Here is a 26,245-nt window from a genome sequence, read left to right on the forward strand (position 1 = left end):
TGATGTTGGGAAAAGGTTCAACTAGGAGAGAAAAAACTCCCAGGTGGAAGACCATGGCCCAGGAGGGAGGAATTGAATGAAAACCAAAGACACAAGCTATGAGAGACCAGAGGCTCACGGAGGGGAGATGAGATGAGATCAGGTTTAAGCATCACCTCCCCTGGACTGCTGTTTACTCACTGCCTCCTTCCGCCAATTCTCAGAGCTTCCTCCTAGTGCCTGACCACTGGGGCTGGCTCGGGACCGTGGAAAAGGGCAAGCCCCAGGAGCAAGCACACAATTAGATCCTGCAGTGGGAGGGACAGAGAGGGCCATGGGGCTGAGGGTGCTCTGCAGCAGGGGCTTGATCCCGGAAGGCTTTCTGGAGGAGGTGATTTTCTGGGCCTGAGGGTACTCCAACCAGAGGGACCAGCACAAGCAGAGCTTAGAGTTGTGGGAGCATAGGGTAGGAGAGGAAGTAAATAGTTGCTTGCCAGGGGGTCAGTGAGAGGTTGTAGCTGTACTCAAGGTTAACAGTGGTGGGCAGGGGCCACGCCAGTCTAAGGAGTTTGGATTTAATCCTCTATCATAGACGACAGTAACCAACTTTATTTATTTACTTTTTTCTTTTATTCCAATAATGCAGGAACAATGGTTTTGAGATACCTGACTTCTGCTGTGGGTGTGCCATGGGTTATAAATCATTTCTGCCAGCCTAGCTGGAGTCCCAGCCCTTCCTTTCTGTTGGAGAAAGCAAATCAGGGTATGAGACAGCGAGAGTGATGTTATCATAGCGACAACCTTGAAACTACCTTGTAAATCCTTCTCAAATGTCAACTCTTCAACTACTATTAGTCCTGGAGAGGTTGTTGGTGTGTCAAAGTGTATCTCCACACTGGGAATGCCCGAGGTATTCTCCACACTGAGGCTGAAGAATAGCCCACCACCCCCCCATTCTAAACTAGTGGGGAGCCCCTGGTGGGTTTTGGGTGGAGGAGAGTCCTTTGTTTTGGAAAGACTTCCCTGGCTCCAATGTGTGAGGGGAGCACAGGATGACTGTGAGTCAAGGAGACTAGCTGGGAGATTGCTGCCATGATGGACATGGGACAGGATGCCACCTCTGTAGCAGCGGCGGAGGTGGGGTCGGGGATGGGAGTGAGGAACAGATTTGAAAGAACTAGAGGAGGTACTTCCCTGGTGGTCCAGTGGTTAAGACTCTGTGTTCCCAAGAGCAGGGAGCATGGGCTCGTTGGGGAACTAAGATTCTGCATACTGCATGTTGTGGCCAAAAAGGAGAAAGAACTAAAGGAGCCCAAATGGACATTCCAACTCACTGGATGGGGCATGATGGTGGAAGAACTCTATAAACACTCCAGCGTCCTGGAGTAGCCAGGTGGTGTTATTGCCCACAGATAGGAGATGCAGGAGGAAGAGGATGGATCTGGAAGGATCTGGGCACAGGGAGGGGCAGGTGATGAGCAGGGTTCAGGATAAGCTGAATTAATTTACCTGCTGTCCCCTGGATGTGTCCGATGTTGGCAGGTGGATCCACAGGTTGGACGGTCAGAGGGGAGGTTTGTGTTTGTTTCAGAGTCCTGGGAGAGCTTTCTAGATGGTGCTAGTGGTAAATAATCCACCTACCGGTGCAGGAGACACAGGAGATGTGGGTTCGATGCCTGGGTTGGAAGATGCCCTGGAGTAGGGAATGGCAACCCACTCCAGTATTCTTACCTGGGAAATTCCATGGACAGAGAAGCCTGGTGGGCTACAGTCCACGGCGCTGCACAGGCTGGGCATGACTAGGCAACGGAGCAGACACACACACAGGCCTGGGGTGGCAGCTGAAACCACGAGGAGGCACACAGCCGCTGGAAGAGCAGAGGGCAGTGGTCTCCAGGCCCGGGGAGGACAAGGACATGTGGTCTTATTCTGGTGCAGTCCTCCCTACTTCATCCCAGGAGCCTGACTCTGCGGGGGCTTCCCAGAGCAGGGACTCCGAGCTGTTTCATCTCCTGATATTGGTATCTGACCACCCAGTAGGTACAGGATATAAGTTTGCTGCATAAGCAAAACCAAACTGAGGCGAAGAAAGACTGGTAGCCCCACAGGGACTGTCAACTCGTTGGAGGCAGAAGCCCCCCTCCCTTTGTGGGGAGGCTTTCCTCACAAGGAGAGGGTGAGGAAGAGATTGAGCCAGGGAGAGGAGCGGAGAGGGGAGAGACAGAGGGATGTGAGGGAGATGTTTCAAAGGAGGAAGGAGAGAAAGCGGGTGAGAGAGAAGACAGACAAATAGGCAGTGGAAAGAAAGACAGAGAAGGGGGAAGAAGGGAAACAAGCGCCCAGGGAGCCATTGATGGTGAGACCAATGGAGCCAGCGTGTTCATGCTGCTCTGCTCCTCAAGGCCCAGCGCTGGTGCTTGGAGAGAGCACCCTCTATCCGCCCTGCCTCTCCCTCCATGTCCTCCCGGCTCCTCACCTGGAGCACCCCCACCCCGCCCTGCACTCCAGCCTCACCCCTGCTCATCCTGGGTGGCTTGGGGTAAAGGTTGCATCCTCAGAGGGTGTCCCTGCTTAGCGCAACCCATGCTGCCTGTCAACATGTGTCTCAATTCTAAGTCAGCCTTTTCTAGCTTTTGTGTTGCTGGGTGTCAGCCTCCTTCACTGGACTGTAAGTTCCCTGAAGTCGGTGCCAAGGCACATAGTAAGGGCTCACTGACAGTTGTTGACTGAATGAACTCTCTTGGTGAGCCCCAGTGCCTGCCAGATGCTGCTCAGGGTCTTATATTTGTTATCTCACCTAACCATCAGCATGATCCCATGGGAGATGTTTTACATTTTGTTTTATGGAAGGAAAGCCCAAGACATGGAGAGATGAGCTCCTTACCCAGGTCATACAGAGAACAGATGGCAAGGCTGGGGTCTGAACTCTCATCCCGTCTCCACCACACCACCTCCAAAGAGTGTGGAAGACACGCTTCCCATGGGAACAGTGCTTCTTCCAAACATATTGTTTTTCTCCATTTTCATGCATTTTATTAAACATTTCCAAATCAGGAAACATGGAAATATTTTTTAATAAGAAGAAAGAAAACATTGCAAATAGAGAAACTGACTCAGAAGCCTTTGCCAGATGAACCATCTGGTTTTTAATTTAATAACCATTCAAAGAGGTTGACAGTACTCCCCTTTGCAGAGAAAATGGACTATGGAAGAAATGGCAGCTGGCCTCCCTCAAATGCTGCAACCATTTGCAAAGTGGGGAAGTCGAACAGAACTTCTCAGCCAAACACGGGGAGGGAGAGACCCCAGAGAAGACTAACACACCCCAAGAAAGCTGAGCTAATGTTCTTGTTCAGACTTCCCCTTAGAGAGGCTGCACCCAGATGTATGACACCAGCCAGATGTCCCAAGTCTCCCAATTTGGCGAAAGTCTCTGAGGAAAGCTACCAGAGAGACGTGCATGCCACCACCTCTGAGAGAGAAAGCCATGCCCGCTATGTTCACAGAAAAACCACGAGCCACTTCTGTTTGGTGACACGCCGCAACTTGTTTGTTGGAGTTGTCTGTTTTGGTGGTGATGGTTTCCTTCCCTTTTAAAAATAACCAGAGGCTTTGCACCCATGCTGTGAGTTCTTGGGGCTGGAAATAAAAGACTGGATTTAGATTTGCCTTGGAAAGATTCAGGGCTGTCGCCTTGAATTACCTGGTGGAGGGAAACATCCTTACTTTCCTAAATTCAAAGCCAACTCTAAAAAATAGGGCATTGACTATAGAAATGAGACAGATGAGGGAGTGACTTCATGGATGCTTGTGTCATCAGACACGTGGTCCAGGAGGCTGATGGTTAGCCCTGGGCCTGCAGGGCCATTTATTTCATATTATAAGATGTTTAGAAGGGAAATTGTTTTTAAGAAAAGAAAAAACTTTTTTGAGGGGGGTCTTGATGTGAATTCACCTGTAGCTAGAATAATGGAGTAACCCTAAAGTCACCATAATAAGCCATTTACTGTGCAGCTGACTTTGAATTTCAGTGAAACTCTTTCATGTACCTCAAGCATTTCTCAAATCCTCCTAAACAAAGGCTCATAATATGCTTAAAAAGGCAGTTTTCTCCCCAAGGCTGGAATCAAATGCCCTTGCAAGCTGGTATTCTAACAGGTATTGACAGTCGAGTCACACAAAAATAAGCCAAACATGTATCATGTCAGGGGGTGATAGTCACTTGGAGAAAAGTGACACAGGAGAGGAAGGTGGGGTGTGGTGGGGTTGGCGCAGCAGTAGTTGTAATAGATTAAGCAGGGAGCACCTTCCTGAGAAGTTGACTTTGAGCAAAAGCCTGCAATTAATTGAGGTGAGAGCCTTCCAGATACAAGGAATGGCAGGGATCCAAACTCTGAGATGGAGTAAAGCTGGGCTACAGAAGGAGCTGTGCAGACAGCAGATGGCCGGAACAGAGTGGGTGAGGGGGCAGTCCCTAGGATATGGGGTCAGAGAGGTCCCAGTGCTGTGGGGGAGGGTTCTTGAGACACATGCAGACTTCGGCTGTTGGTCTGAGGGATACAGGTGACATGGTCTGTCATACTGTTTTGCAAGCACCACTCTAGTTGCTGTTAGTGGGTGGTGAGTGGGGGTTATATAGGCAGAAGCAGGGAAATCAGGTGACTACTGCAGTGGTCCAGGTGAGAAGGTAGGCCTGGACCAGATGGTGGCAGCAACGGTGGCGGGGGCTGGTCATATTCTGGACATATATTGAAGATGAGGTAGATAGGATTTGATAGTGATAAGGGATTGACACCATGCAGAAGGGCTGTGGTCAACCCACAGCAGTGGGATGCGGATGAGTGAAAGGAGAACCTGGGAGGAATGAATGACTATTTTCCTATGGGGCAGTGTCTGCTGCCTCTTCTCCATGTCCCCTTGTGGCTGCCCTTGTCACTAGGACAGAACCCCAGGTGGGAGATGCTCCAGGTGGGAGGCTCTCCAAGAAGCAGTCACATCCCTTTATGTGTATCATATGTTCCAGTGGACAAAGCCCTTCTACATTCACTCCTTGCCACAATCTTGTGAGATAGTCAGGGCAGACATTCTTACACCCTGATTCCCTAAAGAAGAAAGAGATTCTGAGATAGTAATTTGTTCAAGGTCACAAAGCCATTAGGCCACGAAAGGTGGTCCTTCAGCTCCAGATCCTGGATTCTTTCAGCTAAGGCAAAGCCAGACTCGTACACACAAGAAGGCACAACAATAGCCAACATTTTTAGTGCAGCTGTGTGCCCAGGCACTGTTCTAATGGTTTAGAAGTATCAGCTCATTTAATCCTAAAGGTAACTCTGTGCCAGTTGGTACAAGTATTGTTATTGTTGTTCAGTTGCTAAGTCATGGCTGACTCTTTGCCACCCCATGAATTACAGCATGTCAGGCTTTCTGTCCATCACTATCTCCCTGAGTTTGCTCAGACTCATTTCCATTGAGTCAGTGATGCCATCCAACCATCTCATCCTCTGTTGCCCCCTTCTCCTCTTGCCCTCAGTCTTTCCCAGCATCAGGGTCTTTTCCAATGAATCAGCTCTTTGCATCAGGTAGCCAAAGTATTGGAGCTTCAGCTTCAGCATCAGTCCCTCCAATGAATATTCAGGGTTGATTTCCTTTAGGATGGACTGGTTTGATCTCCTTCCTGTCCAAGGAACTCTCAAGAGTCTTCTCCAATGCCACAGTCTGAAAGCGTCAGTTCTTCTGTGCTCAGCCTCCCAGATAGCTCAGGTGTTAAAAAATCTGCCTGCAATGCAGGAGACCCCGGTTTGATCCCTGGGTTGGGAAAATCCACTGGAGAAGGGATAGACTACCCACTCCAGTATTTTGGGCTTCCCTTGTGGGTCAGCTGGTAAAGAATCCACCTGCAATGCAGGAGACTTGAGTTTGATCCCTGGGTTGAGACGATCCCCTGGAGAAGGGAAAGGCTACCTACTCCAGCATTCTGGCCTGGAGAATTTCATGGACTGTATAGACCATGGGGTTGCAAAGGGTTGGATACGACTGAGCGACTTTTCACTTCACTTTCAGCCTTCTTTATGGTCCAACTCTCATATCCATACATGACTGCTGGAAACACCATAGCTTTGACTATATGGACCTTAGTTGGCAAAGTGATATCTCTCCTTTTTAATACACTGTCTAGGTTTGTCATAGCTATTCTTCCAGGGAGCAAGTGTCTTTTATCCCCTTTTATGGATAGGAAAACTGAGGACAAGGTCATGCAGATACTACAGAGTAAAACCCAGACTCAAACATAGTTGATTCACCGTGACACCTAACAATGGTCCACACCAGTGGTCTCCTACCCGAGACAGTATGTGGGCAGCACATGGAGAGTGCAGAAGCTGAGTGGTATGGGGATAGAGACAGAGAGCCCACATTGACTTGGGATGGGTTTTGAGCTGCTTCTCTAAAGGTCACTTACAAGGGATCAGTGAAGACATGGCAGGCAATACAGAAGCAGGAAAGGTATGAGGCGAGCTTGGAGCACAGCACCATTGAAGAGGAGGCCAGGATAAGCAGCCAAGAAGGATGGTCAGAAGGAGGAAAGCAGGAGAAAAGTCATTGAAGATGCCAAGAGGACTGTTCTGAGGAGGGAAGTGCCAACAGGATCCAAGGCCACCAAAGGGTTGAGTCAGGTACATGTTAGGTTTTTCACTGGAGAACTGAATAAGCAGAGGGTCTACTGCTTGGGGCTCGGGTCTAACTGTACAAAGCTGGGGAATACTACAAGATGAAGACAAAGAATCTTGTCTTCGAGATTTGATTTGATTCCTGAAAATTTCCAACAAACAAACCAGATCCAGCATAAACAACTAGAGGCATCAAATCACTAAGATCCATGTGAAAAGAGCTAGGTCACAGCTACTGTCAAGAAGCTGAGTTCTTAAGAATAGTGAGAATCAACTCCAAGCCCAGGGAATTTGGCAGCCACTTTCACAAAAGTTTTTCTGTCAGAGAGAACAGCTGAAGTCACTTTAACGTGCGTCACTGAATTACTAAAGCAACTTAACTCTCACAAGGGGACAGGAAAAGCAAGAAGCGGGCCATATTCATTCCACAAATATTTACTAAGCACCTTTTATGTGTTAGGCTCTGAGAAGGTACCTAGAAAAGGCTACGAAGAGGTAACTCCAGGGTTGGACAAAAAGGCCAATGGAACAGAGTAGAGAACCCAGAAATAGCTTCACTTTCACAAATAATCTATATGACAGAGGTAGCATTCTCAGTGGAGAAAGGATGAACTGCTCATTAAGTGGATTTGGGAGAGTCGGACATGACTGAAGTGACTTAGCAGCAGCAGCAGCATATAAAAAAAAATGAAGTTGTATCCCTATCTCACAGCATACATAAAATCAATTCTAGGTGAACCGAAGACAAATATGAAAGTCAAAATTTAGAAATATTTAAAAGAAAGTCTTAAAACTGCAGATAGGAAAGGATTTCTTTAACAAATTATACAAGTCACTAATTATAAATTAAAATGATGATAAATTCAGCTACAGTAAAATTTAAAACTTCTGTTCATCAAAATACTATAAAGAAAAAAAAAATACTATAAAGAAAGTAAAAAGACCTGGCACAAACTGGGAGAACATATTTGCAACATACAAACTGACAAAGTTTTTATATAGAATACATGAAGAGCTCATAATGAATTAGAAAAAAAGACAAAAATAAAACAATAGAAAAATGAACAAAAGTCATGAATAGTACTTTACAGAAGAGGAAATATGAGTGACCAATAAACTTATAAATTGACACTCAGATTTCATCAGGAAAATATAAAGTAAAAGCATGATGCAATACCAGTTTACCCATTAGTTTGGCAAAAATTAAAGTCAGATGATGATGTGTTGATAAAGACATGGAGTTACAGGAACACGTATCCACTCCTGGTAGAAGCCTAATTTTTACTGTGTTTTGGAAAATAACCTGATGTTTTCAAATGACATTAAATATGTACAAACCAGTAGATCCACTCTTAAGTAAGTGTCCCAGAGAAACTCTTAAACAACCAGGAGCTGTGATTAAGAATGTTTATAGCAGTATTGCCCATTAGAGGAAAAACCTAGGAACCACCCATGTGGCCATCGATAGGTGAATGAATAAGTGATGGTGTAGTAATATGATGAAATGCTGTACAGTAGTGAGAATACATTATAGTCACAAATATCAACATATATGTTGAGTGGGAAAAAGCAATTCAGAGAAAAGTTCATTGTGTTAGTTATCTGTGTGCATGAAATTGCTTCAGTCAGGTCTGACTCTTTACGACTCTATGGATGGTTGCCTGCCAGGCTCCTCTGTCCTTGGGATTCTGTAGGCAAGAATACCAGAGTGGGCTGCCATGCCCTCCTCCAGGGGATCTTCCCAACCCAGGGATTGAACTCGCATCTCTTCCGTCTCCTGCATTGGCAGGTGTGTCTTTTATCATTAGTGCCACCTGGAAGCCCCATTTGTTATCCACGACTGTGAAACAAATTGCCCCGTAACTTACCAGCTTAACACAGCAAACATTTGCACTCTCATAATTGCTATGTGTCAGAAATTCAGGGACGTCTTAAACGGGTACCTCCGGCTCAAGGTCTCTCGTGAGATTGTGGTTCACGCCTGTGGTCTCACCTCAAGGCTTGAGTAAAGGGGTTTCTGTTTCCAAGCTCACTCATGTGGTTGTGGGCAGGCTGAGGTCCCCCACCACATGTGTGGCTTCTCCCAATGGAGAGTATTCAAAAGAGATCAAGGTAGAGATCTCCCAGACAGAAGCCCCAGTCTTCTCATAAACAAACCTTAGACGTGACAGCCATATTCTGCCATGTTCTATTCCTTAGAAACAAGTTACTAGGTCCAGTCCACACTTAAAAGGAGGGGATTACAAAAGTGTGTGAATACCCCAGGAGAAGGAATACTGGGGGTCATTTTAGAGGTTGCCTATAGACTCTTACAGTATGATTTCATTTTATGAAATTCAGAGATAAGTGAAACTAAATTATATATTGTTTAGGTAGGTATACATACCTAAGTAGAAGCACTGTGAGGAGTTTGGGGTTAACATATACACACTTCTATATATAAAACAGATAACAAACAAGGATCTACTGTATAGCACAGGGAACTATACTAAGTATTTTATAATAACCTATAAGGGAAAAGTAACTGAAAAAGAACATACATATTATGAATATATATATATATTCATGATATATATGACTGAATCACTTTGCTGTGCATCTGAAATGAACACAACATTGTAAATCTACTACACTTCAATTAAATTTAAAAATTAAAAAAAAATGTAAAGGAAAACCACTGTGAAGAAAAGCAAGAACATGGTAAACATGAAATTCAGGATGTTGGTGATCTCTGGGGAGATTTGGGAGGCTGAAGGTGGTAAGAACACAAAAGTAGGAGCAATAGGACAGTGAATTCAAGGATGCTTATTTTATTTTTAGGCTTCATAATAATTTTATGTTATGTATATTTATGTTTTTTTTTCCTTAGGTTTAGTTTTATTTTGATATTATGGAAGTTACAGCTGCATACACTTAGACTCAGTTGTTCTATGGTATTTGCTATCCTCCACCAGTTTTTCCCATTTATGCTTCTCCAAGAGTAGCTACATTTACCTCCTTTTGCTAATTAATTGTAAAATATACCTCCATGTTTCTCCATGACATGCTCATATTGCTGGGTTTTTTTTTGGTGCTCCAGTTTCAGCATCATCTGTCCCCTTCCCACAGTGGAAGATAAGGATTTAGCTCCCTTTCCTCCTCTCCAACTCCTCCTGTATCCCACCCCCCATCCTCCTTTCATGATTATATCACTATGTTGGTTAGATCAGTAATCAGTATTTACATTACTCAGCCAACGCTAATTTGACTCTATTCAGAGCTAAGCCTTGTAGTAAAGGACAACTTTTCCTTTCCTGCAGAACTTTTTTGTTTTTCCTAGTTAATTATCATGTTTGTTCATTTGCTTAGTTTGCTGTGTATTTATCACTAATTTTACTTGAGACTCTGGCAGTTGTTTACATTTCTTCTCAGTATGTTCGGGCCCTGCAGGTTTTCTATCAATTTTGTCTTCTTGGAGAAATACCTCCCAGAGTCATCTGACCTGTTCCTGTCTGGACAGGTTGTTCTTCATGCCTGGTGTGTGACCGTCACCCAAGGACCTCCAGGTACCGTCCCCCTGGGCCTGTCTCCTCTGTGGATCCCCAATTTTCTCCATCTCAGGGCTTCCTCCTGGGTTTACTCTGGGTGATGCTTGCCCTCCTGTGGCTTCAGAAGAAAGGGGGCTGAGGACGCAAATCTTTGAAAGCCTTGGCTGGTTTGGAGATCATTTTCCTTCAGAATTTTGAAACCTTTGTTCCATGGCCTTCTAGCTTCCAGTGTTTCTGTGAAAAAGTCCAAAGTCACTCTGACATCTGATTCTTGTGTTTGACCTCTCTTTCTCTGGAAGCTCCGTAGCATCTTTCCTTTTCCCCCTGGTGTTCTGAAATTTCACATAATCTGTCTTGCTGTGAGTCTATTTCCATCCACTATGCTGGGAACAGTGGGCCCTTGATCTAGAAACATGTGTCCTTCAGCTCTGGGAAATCTTTTAATGATATCTTTAATGATTACTTCTTGCCCTCTTTTCCTTCTTTCACCTCCTCCTTTTTTTTTTTTTTTGCCAGTTCTCTGTTTCTGAAACTTAGTGTTTGAATTGGTAGACTAATTCACTCATTTTCTCCTATTTTCCTCTCTTTCTCTTTTTCTGCCTTTTGGGAGACTCCCTCTATTTATCTTCCAGCCCTGTAGGAGGACTTTTTTTGGTATACGCCATCCTTGTCTCATGGGTTCAATATCTCATTTATCTCTCTTAAGATATTAATCACAGGATTTATCTCGAGAGTTCTTCTCTGTTAATTGTCTGTGATCCAGAGTCCTGTTTCTTTGTTTGTTTAATTGACTGATTTGGTCTGTGTGTTTAATATTTGAGACTTTCCTCAGATGTCTGGGGATTCCTGGTTGTCCACTTATATTTAAAAGCAGGGAACTAAAACTGAGAGTTGTGGAGGGATAAGCGGTGTTGTGCTTCGTCAGTCAGTCATGTCTGACTCTTTGTGACCCCGTGGACCATAGCCCACCAGGCTTCTCTATCCATGGGATTCTCCAGGCAAGAATACTGGAGTGGGTTACCATGCCCTCCTCCAGGGGCTCTTCCCAACCCAGGGATCGAAACCAGGTCTCCCGCATTGCAGGCAGATTCTTTACCATCTGAGCCACCGGGAAAGCCCAAAAATACTGGAGTGGGTAGCCTATCCCTCCTCCAGGGGACCTTCCCAACCCAGGAATCGAACTGAGATCTTCTGCATTGCAGGTGGATTCTTTACCAGCTGAGGGAAGCCCAGAGGGATATGAGGAGGAAGCAAAAATAGCATCTACCATCTTTACCCAGTCATGCAATCTTCCATATCTATCATTTATTTCAAAATATTAAAAATGAAAAAACCATAGTCCACACTCTAATGATAAATTAATAACTATACTAACCCTAAAAACATGCCCACAGCATTTCCTCTTTAGCCCTTAAGGAAAAACTTGGGACTCTTTTCTCAAAAAAATTCTCTATCACAAAAAATATCATGAGATTAGTATGTGAATTTGTGACAAGTGTAAACCACTCTAAAATTGTGAATAGATTTGGAAACAATTTCTCCCTCCTCTCCACTCCCACAGTCCTGAATCAGCAGCCCATCTCACTCATCGCTTCCTGCTTGGTGACTTGCCTGAGTGTTTTATCTCCATGACAATGCTCCAAGCCACAGGAAAGTAGGATGCATGTCCGGTTCACATCTTCTAAAGCCCCTGTCAGGAGGGAGATCTTCAAAGTTGGACAAACAATGAATGAATAACATCCTCAAGATCTCCCTTTCCTCTTCTCAGCACGCATAGTTAACACCAGAGGATTTTAAATGGTGAGTGAAAAAGGAACCCACAAGAACATAAAGAGAATTTAGAGAAAAATAAAGCAGGAAATCAAACCTCAACTTTAAAAAGAGAGACAGATGACTGGATGCTGTTATTTAATTCCACTTTGAGGTCTAATCTCTTTACCTCGGAGTCCACCCACATATGAATAGGATGGGCCTGAGGGCAGCCGAGCAGTTTGGGAACACTAGTTTAAGCAAAGAAAGGAGTACTTTGGAAACCCACATGCACAGCCCATAAGTCAATCAGCCAATTAAGTCCACAAAGGACAGGCGGCAAATTAAGTCCAGACCCCATGGTTTGGCTTTCAAGTTTCTCCGTTGCCTCTCCCTGGGCACCTGCAAACTCCCTGTCTGGGGCTTGCCTTCTTTAATCAGCCTTGCATGTAGCTGCTAGAATCATTCTCAGATACCAAGTGTCCCATATCCCTTCTTTGTCCTGGACTGACAGATTTCTTTCATCCCTGCATCAGATACCAAGACATCTTCATCCCTCCCTTCATCTACTTCTCCCTTACTGGGACCCTCCATCCACTGCACTTATAAATCCCTGCCACTGTATTTTTCTGTACATTTTTTCTCGGACTGATAACACTTAACCACTCTCAGCAATAACAGTAATTGCTGACATTTAGTGTGCACTTACTCTGAGCTGGGCACTGTGCTAATATTGCTGGAGGGTTGTTTTCCTTAATCCTCCCATCAGCAGATAAAGAAAGTAGGTCACAGAGAAGTTAAGTCACTTGCCCACAGCCATTGAGCTACTTAAGGTAGAGCTGGGGCTTGAAGCCAGGTGAGCTAATCTCAAGACCACCGGCTCACCTCCCTTCTACGCACTGCCTTGATGTCACCATCCTCAGACCTGACCCCTTCCAGGAAATGTCTGATGAACGGAAGACTCTGACTCTGCGACACGTTTGCACGTTGCTGGCTTGTGGCATGGAGCCATCTTTAAGTCTTCACCCTTCTATGCCCCTACATTCAATCTGTCACTGAGTCTTGCCACTTCACAGCCTCCAAAGTGCATCCCTGGAAGGAAGGAGTCCCCACCAACACCTCAGCACAGGCCCTGAGAGCCAGGGTCGCCACCGTTCTTCCCAGCCAAAGAGCAGCAGGCTGTGAGTGGAGGGGACTACATCAGCCCGAGGGCCTGGCAGAGCCCCAGGGCTCTGGAGAATGGGAGGGAAAGAGTGGCTGCCCGTCCAACGCCACGTGAGACCTGGGATGGGGCTGGAGCACTGGGGCAGGCCACACTCCATCCTGGGGATCAGATTTGGACACCATCAGCCTATGCCACTCGCGTATAGCCAGGTGAGCAGACGCAGGCCTAGCCCTGGGGAGATGAGGCCAACTGGGAGGAGTAGGCAGCCAGGGTGCCCTTAGGGTAGCAGCAGAGTGTCACGGGGGAGCCAGCAGAGCAGGTAGGGGAGGGGAGGGAAAGCATCTTCTCAGCTGAGCTTTGGGGAGGGGATGTCTGCTCTTCAGGTATCCCCCTGGAGTTCTGGGCATGCTCTCATGCACACAGCTATGAAAGGCTAAAATCACCCTCCTCTGACTGCTGGTAGAGGCCTCAAGTTGGGGCTGAACAGCCCCCTAATAATGTGCTCACCGGGGTCTGCTCAGGCCAGGCTCAGGTGTGCAATGAAGGCTGCCGCTTGCACCTCCATCCTGGCTTTGCCAATTGCTCCCCACCTGGCTAGTCCACCCCAGGGCTGCATCTTTTTAAACATCCTGTTCACCACCCACAGACCACTCATCCCAGTGGGCCATGTCATCTTGTCATTCAGCTGCTCAAGGACCTGGAATCATTTCCAAAGCCTCTAAGACCAAATCCAAGCCTCTTACCCTGGAATTCAAGGCCTTCCCAAATCAGACCCTTTGTCTCCACGGTTACCTCATCACCTGCTACTGGAACCCTGGTGTCCTCATGTTGGTAAAACTTCCTTATCCTTCCCCCACGCACACAGCAGTCGTTTCCACCTCTCTGGGGCTGAGGGAAGGGTAAAAAGAGCATGGGCTTTACTTTGGTTACGTCCTGTGTGTTTTGGGGCAAGTCACTCAATGTCTCTAATGCTTCCAGTTGCTTACCTGTAAAAATACATTACAAGATGTTGTGAGAATTAGAGTGTTTGTATACAAAATACTAGCCACGGGGTAGGTTGTACTGTGTGGCTCCCACTAATACAGTGTGAGTCCATAAATGTGCTAAGTAGCTTCAACCAACTCTTTGCAACCTCATGGACTGTAGCCTGCCAGGCTCCTCTGTCCATAGAATTTTCCAGGCAAGGATACCAAAGTGGGTTGCCATGCCCTCCTCCAGAGGATCTTCCCGACCCAGGGATCGAAGCTGCGTCTCCTGCATTGGGAGGCGGGTTCTTTACCACTAGCGCCACCTGGGAAGCCCCATGAGTCAATAAATGAAATCCATATTACTGTGCTTTCACCACTCACATGCCCTCCACCTCCTCTCTCACTGTCAGACTTCTCCCGGCTTTTAGGCTCATCTCCAGATGCATCTGTATCGGCAGCCTTTTCAGCACACCTGACTTGGGGTGGGGGTAAGGGAAAGAAGAACATTTGCCAGTTGCCCACTGGGCGCCAGGCCGTGTGGGGGACGTGGAGAGTGCTGATGTGGCAGCGGATACTCTCTGAGGGTCTCCTGTACTCAGCCCCGTCCCAAGCTTGTCATGTAAGCCTTGTTGGTGACTCAGTTCTGTGGATTAAGGCTCCTAAATGACTTTCGGCTCTATCCAACCAGGATGGTTTGGTCTCCCTGGCCATATCTCACTTTTCCCATCCAGTGGCCTCCAAGAGGCTAATGGTAAGAGTTTATCCAGGAGTGATGTCTGTGTCATTCAGGCTTATTCTGTTAGAGAACATTTTGAGAAAAACACCCACCTTCATTCATCTGCCCTGCCACCCCAGGTGCAGCCAGGCCTACCTGCTACACTCACGTTGGGCCCTAGCTTTTCGTAAAGGTACTATGCCCTCTGCCCAGAACACCCTTCCCCCGGTCTGCCTGGGAAGCTCCAGCCTCTCACCAACCCTCCTACATTGGGGTCAAGGTCATTGTCCTTTCACTCTGGCCCTCCAGGTGCCTCGTCCTTACTCTTCCTCAAATGTCTACATGCTTAAAGTGGGCCCTTCCCCTGGGTTGAGAAGCCTAAGGGCAGAGCCTACATCCTATTCATCTTTCTGTTTCAGTACTTGACACAGATCCTGGCGCACAGCGGGCCTTGGTGTTTGGGGATGAAGGGATGGGGTGGAATGGGTATCGGGCAGAGGGAATGGTGGGGATGTGTTTCCAGCTAGTTCCTCCCAGGGCAGGACGGCCACGAGCCTCCATCCAGCTCAGAAGAGGAGGCCATGCTTCCGCGGAGACTCTGGAAACTTCCCTGGAAACAGGTCCGAGAGAACCCCAGCTGCCGCAGCCTCCCTCCAGACACCAGGGAGGTGCCAGTCTTTGGGCTCCATCAACCTCCTTACGGGAAATTGCTAAATGCATTTGGTGATTTTTTTGACATTTTCCCTGTTCAGGAGCTTGTGATTTCAGATTAATCACATCCACATACATTTAGACTGTCAGCTTGGAAGGGAAAATCTAAATTTTATTACTGCATGATTTCATCCAAAGCTATTTTACCAAAAAGGACGTCTGCAATATGGTGCAAATCATGACAAAACATTTTACCGCCGGGACCAAGCTCGTGGTGGGGGGTTGGGGTGGGGGGATGGACAGAGAGCTGCAGGCAGGACCTGGGTGGGCAGAGCCTCAGCAGCTTCCGTCTCCTGGAGAGATCTGGGTGCCGCTATCGCTGCTCTCTCTGCCTCAGCAAAATGCCCTTCTTTGTCCAGATGTCCCCAGAACCCCGGAATGGCAGCTGCACTGACTAACTCCTGTCTTCCCCCCTCCCCCGGCAGGTACCATGACCAGCAGGATGTAACTAGTAACTTTCTGGGTGCCATGTGGCTCATCTCTATCACATTCCTTTCCATTGGTTATGGGGACATGGTGCCCCACACGTACTGTGGGAAAGGTGTCTGTCTGCTCACGGGCATCATGGTGAGTACCTGCCGCCGCCCATTACCCTTCCCCACCCGCAGAACGCCGCTAGGAGCGATCCCTTTATGGCAGGCGCAGGGGGCCTTCCTTGTCTGGGCGCGGGGCCAGCTGCTAGTTAACGGGCCAGCATGTGTGTCTGTGCACGTAGAAAGACAGATGTGACATCTGTACGGCTTCTCGCTTTTTCATTTCCTTGTCTGAGATAGGAAGAGGTCCTGGTTCCTGAACAGTTAACGGTCTCCTCACAGACCCCTAGAAATGGGCTGGGTGAAGCTGGCCACGACTGTTACCCTCCACTCCCATCAGCGCCTGCAGTTAATTGTCTTCTTTCCTGTCCCCTGGGCCCCACAGACCTTGGCGTCACATCTGATAAAGTATAGCTAGAACTCACGGCGGCAAGTGCTCTGAGCCGACCATGAGAGACCTAGGTCCTAGCCTGGGTTGGCCACTGGTTCAGTCCCAGTTTGATGACATGGCCCTGGGCCAACTCTTGGCTTCTGTGTCTAACTGTTGCGGCGCTGGGCTCCGAGTGCCGGTTCCCTCCCAGTGCTGGCACCCGGCTAGCCTGTGACAGCATCCCCATCCCTCCCCAGGTGCCCAGCAGCTGTGCTGCCTCCTCCCAAGGTGTATTTTTCTGCCCCATCGCCCTGCCATCCCCAGCCTGACACACACTCGTGCCCATCACATGGCCGCACAGTATGGAGTATGGGAGGGCAGTGGGTAGGGAGTTTCAGACCAGAGTCTGAATGCCCGTAGCTGGACCTCAGTGTGGACCCAGGCAGGGCACTTAGCCTGCTGGACCTCAGCATTCTCCAGTACAAAGTGCAGACGGGAGGCCTGCTCCGCCCTCCTCCCTGGCTGGTGATGGGGATAGACTGCAGTGCTTTATGTTACCACGCTCTGTCAGCAACAGGGAGCTGCACCCGCCTTCACGGCTGGCAAGTCCTCAGCGTCCCTACCCCCACTGCTCCTTCACCGGCCGTTGGGATGAGGGCTTCTCGCTGCTCTCCTAGCTTTCTGATCAGGACAGACAACCGGGCCCTTTGACCTCCTTCCCAGAGCATAGAGTAAACACGCAGGGTCCTCTTTTCAGAAGAGGAAACTCAGGGTCAGAGAAGATGCAGGAATCTGAGGCTGTGTGTTGGAGCGGGGTGGGGAGGTGTTGGTGGGGATGTTGCGGAGGGGGCGGACAGGAGGCCCAAAGCTTATTCCTAGGTCTCACTGGTGGGTCACTGCAGCCCACCCCGAGGAGTCCTCTCTGCACCCCTGTCATCAAAATCCTTCCAGGGCTCCCTCAAATTTCAGCCATCACCCCCATTTCTCCAGGAGGAAACAAAAGACCCTCCTTCTGGAAGGGAAATGACTCCATCCCGCAGTGGGCGGGGGTTTAGCTCCTCACTAGCCTGGAGGCCTCCTGGGACTGACAGCAGCCAGTTGCTCAGAGCAGCGGAGGCCGTGGGGTCGGAGGCCTGGGCTGCGGGGCAGGAGGGCTCCGGCGTTGCCGCGTCAGGACTGGACGCCGTCCTCTCCTTTTCTGACTGAAACCCAAGGCAGGCACTTATTAGTGGGTCCTGGGCAGGAGTTAATGACAGGCGGCTTAGCGCCGGGCTTGGGATAAACCATGGGTAAGTGTAAGGGCTCAGAACAAATACCTCTCGTGGGTTGGTAGGAGTCTGCCTGGCACAGCTCCAGCTGTCACCAGGAAACCAGGGAATGAGTCTTCCTCCCAGAAAAGAATGAAATGCCGCCCGAAGACCAAAGCTTTCCTGTCTCAGAGCTGCTCCTGGGGCGCCAGCTATGTGCCTCAGAACAGGCTCTCGGTCTGGCCTGCACGGAGCCCAGCTGCTGATAGGTGAACGGCCCTGCTGGGAGCCGCCGTTATTTTTAAATACCAACCATTCTCCCTCTCAGCATGGCGCTGTGCCCCGGCCAAGAAGCCAGAGCCTGGGAGCCATCATTTCCCTGGCTTCCTAACTCCCGCATCTCTGGGCTTCTGCTCCGGCATAGCTGGGCAGTGGGCCAGCCGGACCCTGGTCCCTCCCTGCCTTTTCCTGGGGTGTGGTCTTCACACCCACTTTTGCTCCAGGGGCTTCAACAGCTGCTTGGAAGAAAGTGTTTGTTCCTTGAGGAGAAAGGTGTGATCAAAGTGGAGAGAATAAATGGTTGAGGAGGAACTCATACCCACCCCCTGTATTAAAAATACAGCACCTGCCTTTCATCTTCTCTTTCTGCATCAACCCTGCTGCATAGATACCTATCTATACACAGGGACAGGGAGCTTCCCTCCACTTGTGTTTTTACCCAAATTAAAATCAGCTGCCTCCCTCTGGGGTCAGCCACAGTGGGGAAACCTGGTGGCATTTTTTTTTTTCTTACAAATGGTACTTTTCTAGCTGAGTCACTCCTTTCCAGGGTTTCACATGGCTGAGAATCCCTTCCTCCCATCCCCCAGTCTCCCAACACTTTGTACCTCTCCTGATTATTATTGCAAGTGCCTTTACGAAAGGTAGGGCTTCCTGTTTGGTTACCATGGACACCACGCAGGCCAAGGCAAGGCCTAGTGGGAAGGGAAAGGAAGAATTTGTGTGTGCAGGCTGTAAATAGTCTTAATCATTGTTTTCTCTTGGCAATCCCAGTAACGGTGTAATTATCAACCATTAAGCAGGGTATATAATTGTCTGAACAACTTGACATTGTTGGCACAGGCCTGGTGTGTTTGAGAGATTTCACCCACTAAAGCAGATATATCAAAGTCCAGCATCTTTCCATAAAGAATTTTATGATGACAGTTATAAGGCAGAGAGAAAGCTGACAATATTTAGTATCCAGAATGGGCCTCAGAAGGCTTTCTGGGAAAAAAAAAAAAAAAAGAAGGCTTTCTGGTTCTGCAGGCATCTGGAAGACTTTTGGGACCCCAAGACTGATTGGTAGGAATCCCATTTCAATATATATTTTCTAAAGCTGGACTCATCAGGAAAGACCCTGATGCAGGGAAAGATTGAAGGCAAGAGGAGAAGGGGACGACGGAGGATGAGATGATTGTATGGCATCACCGATTCAATGGACACGAGTTTGAGCAATCTCTGAGTGATGGTGAAGGACCCGGAAACCTGGCATGCTGCAGTTCATGGGGTTGCAAAGCATCGGACACGACTGAGCAACTGAACGACAGAGCTGGCCCCACTCTGTGGACCCTTTAGGAGTTAGGGACAGACAGACAAAAGATTCCAAGATATGTGCTGGGGACACTGAGCTTTTCCCCTAAGATTTCATGCAAGAGGCTTCTTTGAACTGCAAAAGGAAAGGGATGATGAAGTAAAAGGTGGCACAAATTGAGTCATTTGGGGAGGAGGTAAAGTAGAGGGCTCAGCAAGACATCTGGTTAATGTCAGTTTTAGAAGATGAGCTTCTCCCTGAAACACCTTGGTTTCAAACCAATTGATGTTATTTTAGTTGTTACATGGAATCTGTTGCAGAAACAGAATCCAACTGTAAATCCTCCAGGCTTCCCTCCTCCATTTGTCACTTTCATTTATGTTTTATTTTATTTTATGCTTCTTTAGTTAAGAACACCTCATACTCTTCCCCTTGGGATACTTATTTTTCGAGAGTCTAAGGTTTTCCAGCTGGAAAATGTTTCTTGGAAACAAGAAGTAGGAGGACCAGTGTGAAGGAGACTGGGTCTCTGGTTTGGGTCCAAATCTATGGATGAGTTAGGCGTGTTGACCCCAGGCCAGCCACTCCTTTCTCTGTTCACTCCCGCGCTCCTGCTCACTATGTACCTTGGAAAGTACGACCTCATTAGAGGACCCTGTCCCCTCCCACCACTCTCCCATGGAAATAGTGTTGGATAGAGAAGATCCAGGGAATCCAGTTGGTGTTGACCAGTATTCAGGACTTGGCACATCTGAAGGCAAAAATCTGAGTCATGGATTTGCTCCACAGTCTGATCCAGTGGAAGTCACACCAGCAGCTGCTTACCCTCTTTGTTCCCACTCTGTCCTCACCTCAAATTTCCCCCTTTGCCCACCAGCCATTTCTGAGATTCCACGTGAGGACAGCTAGGACAGCAGGAGTGCTCACATGCCCAAATCAGCCAAGGCCTTGGCAATTGTCTCTTAAAATCAACCCACATCCCTGCCACATGACATGAGCCTTCTTAAACTGTTAACATGGCCCTATTGGGCTGATAAACTCACCTAAGTAAAAAGGCCCATTGTCCCCAAATAAAGCAGAAGTAATCATTGAAAGTGAAGTGAAGTGAAAGTGAAAGTCGCTGCTCAGTCGTGTCTGACTCTTTCCGACCCCATGGACTGTATAGTCCATGGAATTCTCCAGGCCAGAATACTGGAGTGGGTAGCCTTTCCCTTCTCCAGGGGATCTTCCCAACCCAGGGATCGAACCCAGGTCTCCTGCATTGCAGGTGGATTCTTTACCAGCTGAGCCTCAAGGGAAACCCAAGAATACTAGAGTGAGCTATCAGGGAAGTCTGAAGTAATCATTATACCACTTAAAAGTAAAGACAGCAGGAGGTGGGAGGGGATCCTGCTGTCTTTATTTCCTTCATTTCCTCTAAAGAGCCAAAGTTGACCATTAACTTCTGACCCAAGTCTTAGGCTCCTTGTTCTTCCTGCCTTTCACCCAATTCCCATGAGCCCATCCCTCTTCCCTATTCCTTTCTATTTTCTTTCCTATTTTCACTTCTTCCTTTCCTCTTCTGCTCTCTGTCCCATGCTGTTGAGGAAGCAGCACAACTTGTTGCCTATCTCAGTTTCTGCCCCAACTCTCTCTCTCTCTACATCTTCCCTTCCTTCCTTCCTTCTTCCTTCTCTCTCTCCCTTCCTCCCTCCCTCTCTTCCTTTCTCTCTCTCACACACAGGAGAGGACCAGTCTGGATTCCAGCACCTGGCACACCACTTTCTGAAGGTTGCTGGTGTCTGACCCCATCTTTGCAAGGTTGCCTCTTAATGGGAATAACCAGATTAGGTTTCATCATTGGCTACTTCCCTAATCCATCCAGATGATGGATTTTTCTAAAAGAAAAGTGAAGTTGAAAGTATCTACTGCTATCTATTTGAGTTAGAATTAGGGGTTAAGAACAAAGCATCCTTCTGGGAAATATCCACAAGGAAGTCTTGACCTCTTTAAGTTGAAGGAAACTGAGAAATGTCATCTAGTCCAACCTCCTGCCTCCATGCAGAAATGTGTCTTAATCATATAAGATAGGTGGTTCCTTAATTAGAACACTCTAGCTTCTCTTTGCCCACTCCAGTGTTCTTGCCTGGAGAATCCCGGGGACGGCGGAGCCTGGTGGGCTGCCGTCTGTGGGGTCGCACAGAGTCGGACCCCGCTGAAGCAACTTAGCAGCAGCAGCTTCTCTTTAGAACCCCTCTGCATTCAGCAGGCTTGGTTGTGAGCCATGGCAGGAACCATGGAGCAATCCATCTAGCACCTGAAACTTTGGGATTGTGGATGGTTGATTGCTTTAATGAAATTCCCCAAGCGGCAAGACAAGCAAGGAGACTCCTTCAGGCTAATTCTTCCCCCAGCTCTCAGGGATGATTTAAGTAGAGTTTCCCTGGACCCGGGGAGATGAGGGAGCCTGGAGTCAGGGGAGAACCCTCTACATCTGATGTTCTGTTTTTAACACTATGATATATCCCTCTTTTTGGGCGTTTAGCCCAAAGTACTTTTGGAACTCCATACAAAAGAGGGGGATTATATACTTGGTCTGGTTGAGGGGAAATGGATCACACATCTTCCCGCTAGAAGAGCTTTTTAAGCTATTTTTTGCTTTTAGAAGCCTGGCTCAATTGATGACACCTATAGACCAGGCTGTCCAACTGCCCATACCTATCCTTTGAAAACTGGGCACAGAGTCTCCTGCAAGTCACTGATGCCAAGAAAACAGGGCTGTCCCTGAACAAGAAAGGAAAATGAGGTCAGAAAAAGGAAGGTTCACACAGACTCCGTTCTTTTCAGTTTGTTGTGCTAGAAATGGGTCGCTGACCAAATGTACCAAGAAACAGGAGATTGTTTTCATGAGAACCCTTCTAAAAAAGCTAGGGAAAAATATTGCCAACTTCAGCTTTGCCAAAACCTCACACCGGCTAGCCTTTGCCGATCTGTGGCAAAGGAAAGAAAGCGATTATGAGGGAGAGAGTAGGGGACTGATCTGTCACATGCATGCTGCCCAACTCTGATACAGATGATAGTACCTTTGAAAACAGTCTTTATGACTTCCTACACATTCTGTTAGACTGCATGAGTCCTAAAGGTTCTTGATGGATTCCTTGAATCCTGGGACTTCAATTGCTAAACTGAACTCTGTGGCACCTATAATTACCGTTTGGCGTCTAGAGCGTCAGACTGCTGACTTTCCTGAACTCATCATCTTTCCATGAGTAGAGGTCAGGGCAGTGCAGGGCCCCACGTGCAGGAGAAAGGCAATGGTCCCCAAGAGGCATGTGCTCTCTTCCAGGAACCAGGCCAGAGTAGGGCTATCACTGCTGCCTGCAGGAGAAGCAGGGCAGGAGCAGTTCTCTCTTGCCATCCCCAGCACCCCCCACCCTGTCCCCCAAGTCAAGATGCACAGAGAAGAGGACTTCAAGGTCCTTCAGGAGAATATTGGGATGAGTCCCTTTCTGCTCATTTCTCAGACAGTCAAGCATGTGCCCAGAGGATTAGGAGAGAGAAAGTGTGTCTTCAGGAACCTGCCTCTTTTATTCTCCCTCCCTGGGCTCCCCTGGAATAGACCTTCCAGAGCAGAGTGGGAACACTGCTCTGGAAAATACTGAGCACCTTCTGCACATTCCTTTAAAATCCCGGGTTGAGGCAGGTATCTTTAAAATCTCTGCAAGATGGTGAATTTTGGAGCCTCCTGGTGAAAATAAGAAGGAACTGATATCTTGTGCTGAGTCATAGGCTAGAACTCCTGTGAAAAGACCCAACCGAGGAGCAAGCGCAGTCATTGAGCACATAGACTCTATCCAACCGGGGTTGCCCTGGAAAGCAGTCTCGGGGGAGGGGAGATGCTTTGCCTCTTCATTAGATTCTTTTCAGGAAAACTGTCCTCCGCCAGCAGATGATCCATCCAGACTGCATGGCTGGCTGTCTTTCCTCCTGCCCTCCCCAGCCCACCCTGCTCTAGACTGGCAGTGGGGCTGGGGTATGGGTGAGGAAGAGGGAGCGTGTGTGCTGGATTTTCTGTCTTCCCTGCTTAGCTTGGCAGGTGACCGAGTGATTGTTCAGTATTTTATATGACCCCAAGCCTCAGCCCCATCGAGTACCCTGCTCCATGAGGAAGTGGCCAGCTCTAGGAAGGCTCATGTCCCAGAGGTCAACACCTTCGTGGGTGTGGGGATCAGGGTCTTGCTGGGTTTTGGGACTTAGCCTTGACTAGCCAGAGCTCAGGTCTCCACCCCACTACCAGGACCCCTCAGTGGGCCCGGGGCACGTGGAGTCTTATGCGTGAGCCCTGCTTCATTAATGATGTGCTCTCTCCCCGGTCCTCTTGCCCCCCACAGGGTGCTGGCTGCACTGCCCTGGTGGTGGCCGTGGTGGCCCGGAAGCTGGAACTCACCAAAGCGGAGAAGCATGTTCACAACTTCATGATGGACACTCAGCTCACCAAACGGGTAAAACACCACTGTCCATGTCTTAAAGGCAGACCTAAGACCCACCTAGGAGCTAGTCAGAAAGTAGCCACAACAGGTTAGGGCTGCACCTTTCAGTGGAGGGTTGAGGGAGCCCCAGACACATGCAAACAGCTGGTGCAGAATGGCCACAATGCCTCAACGCTGCAGGCTCCTGTCTTTTCTTAAATCACTGTGCATGGTTCAGGCAACCAAATAATTTCCCTGATAATTAAATCTATAGCCTACAATGATGTAACCTACTCCCTTGCCTAATGGTACCAAGTAAATCACCCAGCATGAGATGTTTTGGTTTCTGCTTAAATATTTTCATGATTCTCATTAGCAAGGGCAGTAGAAAGTCTTTAAAATGATATTGGAAATGTATCTAAATTCAACCCCTAAAAAAAAATCATTACAGACAATCACTCCTAAATAATGTTCATCAAAATATCATCATCCAATTTTCCCCTTTTGGGTTTTCCAAATAGTGTTTCTCCCTTGTGTCCTTAGGGAAGTGGGTAAGGAGGGTTAAAAACTGATTAAGCAGGAATGGGGGAGATCATTTAGCTGCTAAAAATCTGACATCCCACTGGATTGTCAGAAAAGAAAAGGCCCCTTTAGAAGAGACAGAAGCAAGCCTTCCAGGATAAGAGCAGGCCAAATGAGCAAGGCAGGAGCTGTTTATTTAATGACAGCTTTTATGGAAAATTCTTTAGAGCTGCAGGCTGAACGAAGGTCAGGAATATGATTTCCTGCAAAAACTCTCCTCTTTCCGAAGTGAGAGAGGAGCAAAAACCTGTGCTGGGGTCTTGGCCACCCTAGCAAGTCTTTCTCATTTAGGATTAAAGTGGGGCTGGGAGACCCATGGGCAGCCAGATTTTGATTGGGGTTTTTGAAAGCTGGAGAAAATATTCAGTGATGAATGTTGTGGCACAGTAAAAATGTGTTCGAAATAGAGACAAAGCCAGGAAGGGAGGAAAAAAAGAGAGGGAGAGTGACTGAGGGGGGGTGTGCTCGGGAGGGAGGCAGTGGGGGAGGGGGAAGTTGCCAAGGCCTCTCCAGTTTCTCAGCAGAATTCTTTATGGTGTTTGATTGTTTGGTCTTTGATTACATGTATTGGATTCTTTAACAAGCCTTTTTAAAGATGTTAAGAAGAAAACGTACAGGCAGATATCCTTCTGTGGTTGACATACAGATGGTTATGTATGGCGCATTACGGCACTGAGCTGTCTGTGGTACAAAAGAAAGCTCAATCTGTAGCGTCAAGATGGCAGCATTGAGGGCTGTACCCGTGGCCGGCCAGCCGGGTTCCCTCCAAGGCCCTACAACCCAGCTGCTTTCCTTCAGCCCCCTACTGTGCATGTAGAAGTCATGCTAGGCACTGAGCAAATTATCAAAGTTATTGGGGAAAAAAATAATCAGTGGTGTCTGACTCTTTGCTACCCCAGGGACTATAGCCTGCGAGACTCCTCTGTCCATGGAATTCTCCAGGCAAGCATACTGGAGTGGGTAGCCATTTCCTTCTCCAGGGGATCTTCCCGAGCCAGGGATCGAACCCAGGTCTTCTGCATTGCAGGCAGATTCTTTACTGTCTGAGCCGCAAATATATTTCCCTCTATTCTCCTGGAACATGTAGTGCGGGAGTCAAGGACAAGGGTATTTGGCCCCCAAAACCTTCTCAGAAGCGGTTTCTTAGAGCACAGACATTAACAGCCTCTCTGTTTATTCTATTTGCTTTTGAAACCAAGGATATACTTTGTATTTCACGTTATTCCTTTGTCCTCTTCATTTTTCACCCTTTGAATCAGACACTAGAGGAAAATAAAGTTGAAGAAAGCCAGCTCCCTCCTATGACAAGAAAATAAACAATTTTTCTGCACTATGATTGTAGAAGATGAGGTTGTGGTGGCTAATTTCAGTCTTTCTTTCAAACATATTCTCTAAAATCCTTCTCAAATCTACTTTTTGACAAGTAGGACTGAAAACCAAATCAACAAATATTTGTTGCCCATCTATGAGTACAAGGCACCTTTTTAATCGAATAACATCTCACTTGTCTGAGAACACTTAAATCTGTTGAAACGTTCCTTTAATGTCTAATATCTCTTTCCCAGAGAAACAACCAACACGAAAGGGATGGTTCTCACACAGAGAGGATTCTCAAAACTGGCAGGACTGGAAAGGTTCTTTTACATAACCTTGACTGAAAGGACACTGGCTGTGAGCTTGGCCTGCTCTGGCTTTAGTTCCCCTTCACCTGGCCTCAGAGAAGCCTTCCTTTCCCTGGTGATGCCTCATCCATCCTCCGTCTTCTCCAAATGGCCCTCTGTGTCCAGACGGAGTGGCTCATGGGTCAAACAGATGCTAAGCTTAGTCTACTCATAAGATCTCAGTGAATTCACAGAGAAAGATCTGATCATGGGAGGAGCTCATTGGGGCATAATTACAAACCTCCCAGGAGTGGACAATTGGCAGATTTAACAGATAATAGCCATCTCTTACAAGTACACACAGCCTTAATTCTTCAAACATCTAAGCAAAAAATGAAAAAGAGGAATTCTA

The 26,245-nt window shown here is 47.7% G+C and overlaps 1 protein-coding gene across 4 annotated transcripts in view; it reads left to right on the forward strand.

Moving 5' to 3' along the window:
- KCNN3 (potassium calcium-activated channel subfamily N member 3) overlaps positions 1 to 26,245 on the forward strand; it is a 169,529-nt gene that overhangs the window by 122,921 nt on the left and 20,363 nt on the right. For all 4 annotated transcript variants that reach the window (XM_043455201.1, XM_043455208.1, XM_043455215.1 and 1 more), the window contains 2 exons: positions 15,905 to 16,046; positions 23,573 to 23,683. In XM_043455201.1, coding sequence (XP_043311136.1) covers positions 15,905 to 16,046; positions 23,573 to 23,683 — 253 coding nt within the window. The remainder of the gene's footprint in view (positions 1 to 15,904; positions 16,047 to 23,572; positions 23,684 to 26,245) is intronic.

This window comes from Cervus canadensis, chromosome 2, assembly GCF_019320065.1.
Source record: "Cervus canadensis isolate Bull #8, Minnesota chromosome 2, ASM1932006v1, whole genome shotgun sequence".
Classification (NCBI taxonomy): domain Eukaryota; kingdom Metazoa; phylum Chordata; class Mammalia; order Artiodactyla; family Cervidae; genus Cervus; species Cervus canadensis.